Below are 13,420 nucleotides of genomic sequence, written 5' to 3'. Positions count from 1 at the left end.
AGCAGATCGTTCAACTTGCTCTTCGGTCAAACCACGCCTTAAAGTACAGCGTATAATCAGCACCTGTTAAATCCGTCTACCTTACACTAAGCAAGTCTGTACATGATTTAAACAACATAGACAGCTTAATGCTGTTACAACATAAGCTGTGCATACCATCTCGAAATGTTTAGTATTTAATTATTCACACACAAACAGTTCTGGTATTTAGGTTAAAGTAGTTATGATTAAGAAGTTACTTCTTTGAGCACGAAGTTTGTATACAATTAGCCTGACTCCTCTTAACACTATCATTAAAACTACATTAACAGGATCAGGGAATGTGACGACAGTTTAAGTTTGACGACTTCAAAAAGTGTCCCTCCCCAGTCAAAAAAAAACAACAATCTGTATTGATTTTAATTCTTAACCATAATTTGATTCAAAGGAGAGTATTGACATCTGAAGAATCACCCCCAACTCATTTAGAGATTTTCATTACATGGTGTTCTGCAAACCTTTCTATATCGTCATTTTACCGTGCAAAGTTACAAATCTTACTGACATATGCAATGATGCTCTCACTACAAACGCTATACGAATATTAAATGAAGATGACAATAGTCAATTTATATTCCCCCTCCTCCTTCTCTGAATTGATTGTTTTTAAAACTCCCCAGCAAGCGGCCTCTCGCATCTGCTTCCTAATCGAGGAGACACAATTTACAACATGGCCAAGAAATCCCTGAACCCATAGACTTCGGTTTTGAGTTCATTGAATGAGAGAAACAGTTGACCGTGGTGTTTGAGGTAACATCCCGCGTGGGTTTTCAACTTCACAGCATGGTGTGCCACATCTGTTTCATTATTTTATTCCTCTAATGTCTTCGGAATGCGTGCCAAGAAGAAATACTAGACATGTTTTTAAATGCAGTTCTATGATGTATTGATGAAACAGGGGTACTGTAACTTCATTGAAAAATTAAGTACCAAAATAGTTCCTGATAGGTTGGTTTTTTGTGTGACAAAATACAAAATGAGAACTTTACTATAGTAGCCCAGTAGGCTAAATGCATTATTTACAAAATGTTTGTGTTAAGTTGGGTTTTGTCGCGACAAATTGTAAAATAAGCAAGTTTAAAATACCACTATATGCATTAATCTTTTTTTTTAATCAAAAATTCGCCGTACCTTTTTTTTAAGCAACATGTTGTACAGGAAAGTTACTGTTAGGCCTATACAACAACATTCATCGATTTCGAAATTACAATATATTTTGTGTGAAACTGTTTGTTTGTTGTAGAAAAATGTAAAATTGGAAAGTTATCAATGCAGTTAATATTGTTGACCTTCTTTTCGTTATTGGCCAGTCTGTGGTTAAAATAAACATTCTTGACAAGCTGATATCAAATTGTTCTAATTGTTTTGTTTTGTTTTGGGGTTTTTCTTGATGCTTTGAATAAGTAAAAGTAAGACCTTAGGAGAAATCTAAAGTGGGATCCAGTTAACTTCAAACACTGCAAGTTTTCTTGTGTCTGTGTTTTCAAAGACCAGTCTTCTCACTTGGTGTATCCCAACATATTCACTAGATTGGGCTCAATCGGTCATCGAAGTTGCAAAAGATTAATGAAAGAAAAACACCCTTGTTGGCACAAGTTTGTGTGCTTTCAGATGCCTAATAAAAGGCTTCGGGCCTGAAGTAATTTTTGTTTTTTTGAGTGAGAAATTACCTCTTTCTTTTTTAAAACCACGTTACTTCAGAGGGAGCCGTGTCTCACAAAATTTTGTATACTATCAACAGCTCTCCATTGCTCGTTGTCAAGTTAGCTTTTATGCTAAAAATTACTTTGAGTAATTATCCAAAGTGTCCAGTGCCTTTAATTTATTTCAAAGGTCGTGGGTTCAAATCCCCCGACTGTACAGTGCTTATTACACATCGGTGTCAAAGTAAAAACAAACTAATTATATTTAATGTTTTATTAGGTATCCTATTGTATGTTCACAAGCCTTAATATAATAAGAAAAAGAACGCGTCATAATTGGTCTGCTTGGGACTATTTTGTCATTAGTGCAAATTGTTAGGATTTCATTAAATTACTTTTACATATTTTGGGAGTTCCTGGAAAGTGGAGTTCATTGATCGTAGCATTTTGTTTGGCAAAAACGAAATACATTTCTTTCAAATATATATATATATAATAAGGATGGCCGTGTAAGTCTCGTAGTAATAGATGGACAGAAAAAACTTAATGATAGCACTTAAAGAAGCTAGACACTATTGGTAATTGTCAAAGACCCGTCTTCTCACTTGGAGTATCTCAACATATGCATACAATAAGAAACCTGTGTTGAGCTCAATTTGTTCGTCGAAGTTGCAAGATAATAAATGAAAAAAAAAAAAAAAAAACAATTCTCTCACGAAGTTGTGTGCTTTTAGATGCTTGATTTCGAGACCTCAAAATCTAATTCTGAGATCTCGAAATCAAATTCGTGGAAAATTACCTCTTTCTCGAAAACTACGTAACTTCATAGGGAGCCATTTCTCACAATGTTTTTATACTATCAACAGCTCCCCATTACTCTTTACCAAGTGAGGTTTTATGCTAATAATTGTTTTGAATAATTACCAATAGTGTCCCCTATAAAGACTAACTTTTAAAAAAAAGGAAGAACTGCATGAGCTTTAAGTAAAACATTTATGTGTTGATTGGATTTTGTTCTTCTAATTATTACTCTACGTTATTGTTAGCAGTTGGGTCCAAATGTTCACAATGTTGGTATTTTATGCATGTTAGGATACATCAAGTGAGAATGCTGGTTTTTGAAAACAAATGGGTCCAATGCCTTCAAATTAAAAATGTGTATCAATTTGAAGAAGCACCTTTTGACCATCAAGAGTATGGTATAGCAATAACACTGAGCCAAGGACGAGCTGTGGTTTGTAGCTGCATTGATTTTCTGAACTACAAAAGTGGGGAAAAAACAGGTTGGTGGGACCCCTGAGGTTGACGAACAAATTTATTGCATTTTCTGAAGGAAGTTTCGCACTGTGAGGCCGTCATGGTTACTTTGTTCCTATAAATAATTGATATCGTGTTAAAGAGATTGAGAGAGAGACGCATGTCATCAAAACTTGATTAGCTTTGAAATCTCATGTTCTCATTATAGTGGTAAATCATTCATATAGATGTTTAAGGCACTGCACACTGTTGGTAATCATTGTTAGCATAAAATGGATAACTGTTGATAGTATAAAATGTTGAGAGAAACGGCTCCCTCTGAAGTAACATAGTTTTTGAAAAAGAAATAATTTCTCACTCAAATAATAAAAGAGTTCTGAAAGCACACATACTTGTGAAACAAGGGTGTTTTTATGTCATTATTCTCGTACATTTTCGGTGACCAATTGAGTCCAGATGTTCACAGGTTTGTTATATTTTGCATATGTTGGGATACACCAAGTGACAATTTCATAAAGGTGTCCGGTGCCTTTAACACTCTCGGCCGTAATGATTGAGTTGATATAAATCGGTTTTTGATGAGGGGGTCATTAGGATTGTGTTTAGTATCTCATGGTGTTAGTGAGGGTTATTGCAACCTGGTCCGATCTGTTATTAGCTCATTTCCGTTCCTTGGAACCATCAAAGTGCAATCGAGTACACCCTGATCACCTTACTAGCATCTTGTTTTACTTCTTCCATTATCGGTCTAAGATTCTGAAAGAGAAACAGTGTGGTCACACTTCAAGTTGCAATACATTTTTAATCTTATGTTATATTTTATGATCTTTAGATAATGAGCGGTAATTACTCCAAAAGTTAATGACCGAAACAAACTTGTTGGTGAGAAGCGCAGCTGTTGATGGTTTAAACTATTTTAAGAAATGATTCCCTCCGAAGTAGTATGGTCTTGGGTTTATTTTCATCTAGCTTCTTTGAGTCTGAGGGATGATTCATGCATGAGGATTGTGTTCGGATTGTCTTTAGTCTCTTGTGGTGTTAGGTTGAGGAGAATAGACGAGAAAGTGTAGATTCGTGAATAGAGTGTACGAGCCGAAGGCGAGTACATTGTTATCACGAATCTACACTTTAGAGTCTATTCTCTGACTTAAAGCCATTATACACTTTCGGAACAGACAAACAAATAAAAGTTCACAGATTTACAAATAACTTACAGGGTTTAAAGAAGGTATTGGTAAAAGACTTCTCTTGAAATATTATTTCATGAAATGCTTTACTTTTTGAGAAAACATTAAAACAGTATCAATTCTCGACATCGAGATTTACGGATTTATAGTAAACACATGTCATGACACGGCGACACGTGCGGAAACAAGGGTGGGTTTTCCCGGTTATTTACTCCTGACTCCGATGACCGATTGAGCCTAAATTCTCACAGGTTTGTTATTTTATATATAAGTTGTGTGGGCCTTTGGACAATACTGTTTACCGAAAGTGTCCAATGGCTTTAAACTATTTCCCCATTGGTTATATAACAGTTTCAATGAATTGGGTTTATCAATAGTAACAACACTAGTTAGTCAATCTAATTTCGTATACGTGAACAAACGACGGTTGGTCACATTTTATAAATATTTTACAACATATAGAGGCATTCTTTAGTGCTTGCAACGTTTGCTCAGCTAACAATACATTGTGTTACTAAAGTGATTTTTTTAAACTGGAACAAGTTTTTGTAAATTGAAAGATAACATATATTTAGCTAGCAAATATTTTGTTGCACTTCATCCTATCTTTCAGTTTGGAAAGCCAGTAATTTTCAAGTTGAACTATTGTAATGAAAATACACCCAACTGTAGATTATGTTACGAATCTACAGTTAAGTGTTAGATTCGTAGAAATAATCTACACTTTCAACAATAGAGTGACGTCACATAAATAGTTTAATGAGGGTTATTGCAACCTGGTCTGATCTGTTATTAGCTCATTTCCATTCCTTCGAACCATCAAGGTGTCGTTGAGTTGCCCCCCCCCCCCCCCCCGCCCCAGATCAACTTATCAGAATCTTGTTTTACTTCTTCTCTTATCGGTCTAAGGTTCTGGAATGGAAACAGTGTGGCCACACTTCATGTTCTGATGCATGTTTAATATTACATTACGTATTAATGATCTTATTAGGTACGACCATAGATCGGTAGTTACTACAAACAAAATTAATGACCGAAACTAAAATAATTACTTGGTGAGAAGCACAGATGTTGGTTGTACTTAATGTAAAGAAACTTCACTCTCTGGTCCGAGTGGTGTCAGTTTCGCTCTTTTGTGAGTGAAAGTTACTTTTTGGTCACTCTCTTTGATTGACATTAGTACAAACTTTACTCAAAGTAGAGTTGAAAGTCCCTAATCTTTTACTTTCTTCAATACTCGTTACCAAGTCAGTTTTAAAGTTAATATTTGTTTTGAGCCCTTAAATGAATTTGAATGATCTTTGATCTTATTAACTTGAGAAGTGAATTCTAACATGTTGCAATATAATTACTCTCTTTTCTACCTCCATGACGGTTGAAAAAAAAACCAATCATTTGAAACGAAATTTAATGATCTTGGCCCAATTTTATAGCGCTGCTTCCGGCCGATGTGCGATTTCTATTTCATAGCGCTGCTAACTGTATAAGCACACGAAAAGACATGCTGACCTTCCGGTGATTTTACAGCACGAAAATAGATGACGTCACAATGCAAATCCATGGTTAACGCCCAATGTGACCGCCCAATTTTGTTCTCATCTTCTTAGTGTCAAAGTGAATTGAATTGTTAATAGTTTTATACGTCTCTGACCAAAAGTTACCGACAAAAGTTCAGACGCTGACTATGAACTCGCCGCTTTCTCACTAGATTGTTACTGTGCATGCGCAGATATCGACCAATGGTTGACGCGGAGGGTGCTCCATGAATGACAATGTTTTCATCTTAGCCAAAAGGGGCTGTACCAGTCGAACCCCTTTGGTATTTTTAAACTGTGATCAACCTGTTAAATATAATTAATACTTTGGGGAAAATGAAGCCCCAATGTGTATTATCAGTGCTTTTTGCTAAAGTGTTATGCTTTTAACTACCTTGATTCTTATGAATTTTCAAGAGCACATAATGTACCGATTCTTTGAAAAGACTTTACACAAGCTGACAGCTTTCACCTGATTCTGATTGGGATATTACTCATTTCGTGGAGATAGGTCCAGGAAATGCGTCAAAATAACCCAGAAAAGGGTCAACTGACGCGAAATCCGAGTTAATAATCACACTTTAAACGTTTTTTTCCTTGGGTCGGCATGGCCAAGGTTTTAAGTAAGTTAAGAGTATTAAGAGTTAACATAGTTGTCAAGATTATTGTCCCAAAAAAATAAGTCTTAAAGGCAGTGGTCACTATTGGTAATTACTCAAAACAATTATTATCATAAAACCTGTTTTGATTACGAGTAATGGGGAGAGGTTGATAGTATAAAACATTGTGAGAAACAGCTCCCTCTGAAGTGACGTAGTTTTCGAGAAAAAAAGTAATTTTCCACGAATTTGATTTCGAGACCTTAGACTTGGAATTTGAGCTCTCAAAATCAAGCAACTGAAAGCACAAAACTTCGTGTGACCATGGTGCGACAAGGGTGTTTTTTCTTTCATTAATATCTCGCAACTTCGACGACCGATTGAGCTCAAATTTTCACAGGTTTGTTATTTTATGCATTATGTTGAGATACACCAACTGTGAAGACTAGTCTTTGACAATTACCAATAGTGTCCAGCGTCCAGTGTCTTTAAGACTGAGAGATAAAATGAGTATTACAATGTTATTATCTCTGTGAACCTATTTCTTGGTACTGATGTAAACATGTTTTTTGTTTGTTTTCTTTTCATTTCAATGCAGAAACGAACTCGCCGTCAACTACTGATGAAAGTCAAGGCATACCTGTTGTAACTTCATTGTGGATTAAATGTCGTCAGAGTCAAACTTAGGTATGATGACCTTTTTTATGCTGAGAAGTTTGTTTTAATTTTAATGAATGATTTCCCTTAATTTTTCCTCAATTTCATAAGAATTCAAAGAAAAGTAACACTCATAGTTAAATGATTAGATTGTATTGTTTGTTCCTTGAAAGGGGGGGCGGTAAGTGGCAAGCCCTAATCCAATTTCAGCCCATTTTGTTCAAAACAGCCATGCTTATATACCCCTCGTCATTTTATTCAATTTAAAAACAAGTTTTTGACAAAACAGGAGGGCTTACCCCTTGTGATTTGATCAATTTCCAGTTCCATTTTTTACAAAACAACAAGGCATTCAACTTGTTATTTTATCTCATTCTTATTTTAGCTCATTCTTAACAAATCAGCAGGGCTTGTGATTTTATAAAATTTCAGCCCATTTTTTACAAAACAGCAAGGAGACAAGAAAGATACAACATTTCTTACACCAGGGGACTGCAAATGGACACCAGTACAGAATCAACAGACGAACTGGCCACCCTTATGCTAGACCAACTTGGAAAAGCCATACTCAAGCCGGCATGTACTGGGCGACCTAGTGGGTGAGTGAGTGAGCAAGGCTTAGCCCTTGTCATTAATGTTCTTGTACAGCCCATTTTTTTTAAAAAGGCAAGCTTAACTCTTGTTATTTTATCCCCTTGTAAATTTTAGCCCATTTAAAAAAAACAGCCAGGCTAACCCCTTGTCATTTAAATAGATTCCATTCAGCTTTTTTTTCACCTAACAGCAATGGCTTACCCCTTGTCATTTTTATCAAATTTCAGCCCATTTTGACAAAACAGCAAGGCTTACCACTTGTCATTTTTATCAAATTTTAACCCATTCTTGACAAATCAGCAAGGCTTAGCCCTTGTCTTTTTATCCAATTTCAGCTCATTCTTGACACATCAGCAAGGTTTAGCCCTTGTCATTTTATCAAATTTCAGCTCATTCTTGACATATCAGCAAGGCTTAGCCCTTGTCATTTTATCAAATTTCAGCTCATTCTAGACACATCAGCAAGGCTTAGCCCTTGTCATTTTATCAAATTTCAGCTCATTCTAGACACATCAGCAAGGCTTAGCCCTTGTCATTTTATCAAATTTCAGCTCATTCTTGACATATCAGCAAGGCTTAGCCCTTGTTATTTTATCAAATTTCAGCTCATTCTAGACACATCAGCAAGGCTTATAGCCCTTGTCATTTTATCTAATTTCAGCTCATTCCTGACAAATCAGCAAGGCTTAGCCCTTGTCATTTCATCCAATTTCAGCTCATTCCTGACATAGCAGCAAGGCTTAGCCCTTGTAGTTTTATCTAATTCCAGCTCATTCTTGACAAAACAGCAAGGCTTAGCCCTTGTCATCTAATTTCAGCTCATTCTGGACACATCAGCAAGGCTTAGCCCTTTTCATTTATCTAGTTTCAGCTCATTCCTGACATATCAGCAAGGCTTAGCCCTTGTCATTTCATTCAATTTCAGCTCATTCCTGACATAGCAGCAAGGCTTAGCCCTTAAAGTTTTATCTAATTTCAGCTCATTCTTGACAAAACAGCAAGGCTTAGCCCTTGTCATTTATCTAATTTCAGCTCATTCTGGACACATCAGCAAGGCTTAGCCCTTGTCATTTATCTAATTTCAGCTCATTCCTGACATATCAGCAAGGCTTAGCCCTTGTCATTTCATCCAATTATAGCTCATTCCTGACATAGCAGCAAAGCTTAGCCCTTGTAGTTTTATCTAATTTCAGCTCATTCTTGACAAAACAGCAAGGCTTAGCCCTTGTCATTTATCTAATTTCAGCTCATTCTGGACACATCAGCAAGGCTTAGCCCTTGTCATTTATCTAATTTCAGCTCATTCTTGACAAAACAGCAAGGCTTAGCCCTTGTCATTTTATCTAATTTCAGCCCATTCTTGACAAAACAACAAGGCTTAGCCCTTGTCATTTTATCCAATTTCAGCTCATTCCTGACATATCAGCAAGGCTTAACCCTTGTTATTTTATCTAATTTAAGCTCATTCTTGACAAAACAGCAAGGCTTAGCCCTTGTCATTTTATCTAATTTCAGCTCATTCTTGACAAAACAGCAAGGCTTATAGCCCTTGTCATTTTATCTAATTTCAGCTCATTCTTGACAAAACAGCAAGGCTTATAGCCCTTGTCATTTTATCTAATTTCAGCTCATTCTTGACAAAACAGCAAGGCTTAGCCCTTGTCATTTTATCCAATTTTAGCTCATTCCTGACATATCAGCAAGGCTTAACCCTTGTTATTTTATCCAATTCAGCCCATTCCTGACAAAACAGCAAGGCTTAGCCCTTGTCATTTTATCAAATTTCAGCTCATTCTAGACACATCAGCAAGGCTTAGCCCTTGTCATTTTATCTAGTTTCAGCTCATTCTGGACACGTCAGCAAGGCTTAGCCCTTGTCATTTTATCCAATTTCAGCTCATTCCTGACATATCAGCAAGGCTTAGCCCTTGTCATTTTATCTAATTTCAGCTCATTCCTGACATATCAAATCCAATTTCAGCCCTTTCTTCAGCCCTTATCCAATTTCAGCCCTTTCTTGACAAAACAGCAAGGCTTAGCCCTTGTCATTTTATCTAATTTCAGCTCATTCCTGACATATCAGCAAAGCTTAGCCCTTGTCATTTTATCAAATTTCAGCCTATTTTTAACAGGAGGCTAACTCTTTGTCATTTTATCCAATTCAGCCCATTCTGGACAAAACAGCAGGCCACTGTTACAGCATGCCATGGTTACAGGCACCCAGAGTTTGAGACACACCTGGGGGTCATTCACTGGAAACCAACTCAAGAACACAGGAGACATGGAAGATCAATGTCGCACAGCACATCACGTGGATGCTGCAAAAGGACACAAGTGTAGAATCAACAGACGAACCGGCCACCCCCATGCAAGACCAACTTACTTGGAAAAGCCACAATCCAGTCAGCATGTACTGGGTGACCTAGTGGGTGAGTGAGTGGTTGAGTGAGTGAGCAAGGCTTACCTGTGTCATTTTATCTGAGTATACAAGGCACAATTTCAGGCAAACTTTGTTAAGTATACAAGGTGTACACATTTTCAGGCAAAATTTGGGATTATACAAGGTTATAGCCTTGTACACACTTTCAAGCAAAACTTGATAAGTATACAAGGCTATAGCGTTGTACACATTTTCAAGCAAAATTTGGAAAGTATACAAGGTAATAGCCTTGTACACATTTGCAGGCAAAATTTGGAAAGTATACAAGGTAATAGCCTTGTACAAATTTTCAGGCAAAATTTGATAAGCATACAAGGCTATAGCCTTGTCACATTTTCAAGCAAAATTTGGAAAGTATACAAGGTTATATAGCCTTGTACACATTTTCAAGCAACATTTGATAAGCATACAAGGCCTTGTACAAAATTTCAGGCAAAATTTGGAAAGTATACAAGGTTATATAGCCTTGTACACATTTTCAAGCAAAATTTGATAAGTATACAAGGTTATAGCCTTGTACACATTTGCAGGCAAAATTTGCCAAGTTTACAAGGTTATAGCCTTGTACCATTTTCAAGCCAAATTTGTAAAGTATACAAGGCTTATAGCCTTGTACACATTGTCAAGCAAAATATGATAAGTATACAAGGTTATAGCCTTGTACACATTTTCAAGCAAACTTTGTTAAGTATACAAGGTTATAGGCCTTGTACACATTGTCAAGCAAAATTTGATAAGTATACAAGGTTATAGCCTTGTACACATTTGCAGGAAAAATTTGGAAAGTATTCAAGGTAATAATCCTTGTACACATTTGCAGGCAAAATTTGGAAAGTATACAAGGTTATAGCCTTGTACACATTTGCAGGCAAAATTTGGAAAGTATACAAGGTTATAGCCTTGTACACATTTTCAGGCAAAATTTGGAAAGTATACAAGGTTTATAGCCTTGTACACATTTTCAAGCAAAATTTGATAAGTATACAAGGTTATAGCCTTGTACACATTTTCAGGCAAAATTTGATAAGTATACAAGGTTATAGCCTTGTACACATTTGCAGGAAAAATTTGGAAAGTATTCAAGGTAATAGCCTTGTACACATTTGCAGGCAAAATTTGGAAAGTATACAAGGTTATAGCCTTGTACACATTTTCAGGCAAAATTTGGAAAGTATACAAGGTTTATAGCCTTGTACACATTTTCAAGCAAAATTTGATAAGTATACAAGGTTATAGCCTTGTACACATTTTCAGGCAAAATTTGATAAGTATACAAGGTTATAGCCTTGTACACATTTGCAGGAAAAATTTGGAAAGTATTCAAGGTAATAGCCTTGTACACATTTGCAAGCAAAATTTGGAAAGTATACAAGGTTATAGCCTTGTACACATTTTCAGGCAAAATTTGGAAAGTATACAAGGTTATAGCCTTGTACACATTTTCAGGCAAAATTTGGAAAGTATACAAGGTTATAGCCTTGTACACATTTTCAGACAAAATTTGTAAAGTATACAAGGTTATAGCCTTGTACACATTTTCAGGCAAAATTTGGAAAGTATACAAGGTTATAGCCTTGTACACATTTTCAGGCAAAATTTGGAAAGTATACAAGGTTATAGCCTTGTACACATTTTCAGGCAAAATTTGGAAAGTATACAAGGTTATAGCCTTGTACACATTTGCAGGCAAAATTTGGAAAGTATACAAGGTTATAGCCTTGTACACATTTTCAGGCAAAATTTGGAAAGTATACAAGGTTTATAGCCTTGTACACATTTTCAAGCAAAATTTGATAAGTATACAAGGTTATAGCCTTGTACACATTTTCAGGCAAAATTTGATAAGTATACAAGGTTATAGCCTTGTACACATTTGCAGGAAAAATTTGGAAAGTATTCAAGGTAATAGCCTTGTACACATTTGCAAGCAAAATTTGGAAAGTATACAAGGTTATAGCCTTGTACACATTTTCAGGCAAAATTTGGAAAGTATACAAGGTTATAGCCTTGTACACATTTTCAGGCAAAATTTGGAAAGTATACAAGGTTATAGCCTTGTACACATTTTCAGACAAAATTTGTAAAGTATACAAGGTTATAGCCTTGTACACATTTTCAGGCAAAATTTGGAAAGTATACAAGGTTATAGCCTTGTACACATTTTCAGGCAAAATTTGGAAAGTATACAAGGTTATAGCCTTGTACACATTTTCAGGCAAAATTTGGAAAGTATACAAGGTTATAGCCTTGTACACATTTTCAGGCAAAATTTGGAAAGTATACAAGGTTATAGCCTTGTACACATTTTCAGGCAAAATTTGGAAAGTATACAAGGTTATAGCCTTGTACACATTTGCAGGCAAATTTTGTTAAGTATACAAGGTTATAGCCTTGTACACATTTTCAGGCAAAATTTGATAAGTATACAAGGTTATAGCCTTGTACACATTTGCAGGCAAAATTTGATAAGTATACAAGGTCATAGCCTTGTACACATTTGCAGGAAAAATTTGGAAAGTATTCAAGGTAATAGCCTTGTACACATTTGCAGGCACAATTTGGAAAGTATACAAGGTTATAGCCTTGTACACATTTTCAAGCAAAATTTGATAAGTATACAAGGTTATAGACTTGTACACATTTTCAGGCAAAATTTGATAAGTATACAAGGTTATAGCCTTGTACACATTGTCAAGCAAAATTTGATAAGTATACAAGGTCATAGCCTTGTACACATTTGCAGGAAAAATTTGGAAAGTATTCAAGGTAATAGCCTTGTACACATTTGCAGGCACAATTTGGAAAGTATACAAGGTTATAGCCTTGTACACATTTTCAAGCAAAATTTGATAAGTATACAAGGTTATAGCCTTGTACACATTTTCAGGCAAAATTTGATAAGTATACAAGGTTATAGCCTTGTACACATTTGCAGGAAAAATTTGGAAAGTATTCAAGGTAATAGCCTTGTACACATTTGCAAGCAAAATTTGGAAAGTATACAAGGTTATAGCCTTGTACACATTTTCAGGCAAAATTTGGAAAGTATACAAGGTTAAAGCCTTGTACACATTTTCAGGCAAAATTTGGAAAGTATACAAGGTTATAGCCTTGTACACATTTTCAGGCAAAATTTGGAAAGTATACAAGGTTATAGCCTTGTACACATTTTCAGGCAAAATTTGGAAAGTATACAAGGTTATAGCCTTGTACACATTTTCAGGCAAAATTTGGAAAGTATACAAGGTTATAGCCTTGTACACATTTTCAGGCAAAATTTGGAAAGTATACAAGGTTATAGCCTTGTACACATTTTCAGGCAAAATTTGGAAAGTATACAAGGTTATAGCCTTGTACACATTTTCAGGCAAAATTTGGAAAGTATACAAGGTTATAGCCTTGTACACATTTTCAGGCAAAATTTGGAAAGTATACAAGGTTATATAGCCTTGTACACATTTTCAAGCAA

General features: G+C 35.7%; 1 protein-coding gene across 1 annotated transcript in view; it reads left to right on the top strand.

Annotated features, from left to right (window-relative positions):
- The window catches only part of LOC139936015 (uncharacterized), a 135,344-nt gene extending 125,410 nt beyond the window's left edge, over window positions 1-9,934 (top strand). Inside the window, exons 5-7 of the mRNA XM_071930713.1 lie at window positions 6,859-6,947; window positions 7,369-7,516; window positions 9,677-9,934. Coding sequence (XP_071786814.1) covers window positions 6,926-6,947; window positions 7,369-7,516; window positions 9,677-9,851 — 345 coding nt within the window. The 5' untranslated portion in view covers window positions 6,859-6,925 and the 3' untranslated portion in view covers window positions 9,852-9,934. The remainder of the gene's footprint in view (window positions 1-6,858; window positions 6,948-7,368; window positions 7,517-9,676) is intronic.
- The last annotated feature ends 3,486 nt before the right edge of the window (window positions 9,935-13,420 follow it).

Source organism: Asterias amurensis, chromosome 4 (assembly GCF_032118995.1).
Source record: "Asterias amurensis chromosome 4, ASM3211899v1".
Taxonomy (NCBI): Eukaryota; Metazoa; Echinodermata; class Asteroidea; order Forcipulatida; family Asteriidae; genus Asterias; species Asterias amurensis.
The sequence above is the reverse complement of the archived record's forward strand: the minus strand, read 5'-3'. Positions and strand labels throughout refer to the sequence as shown.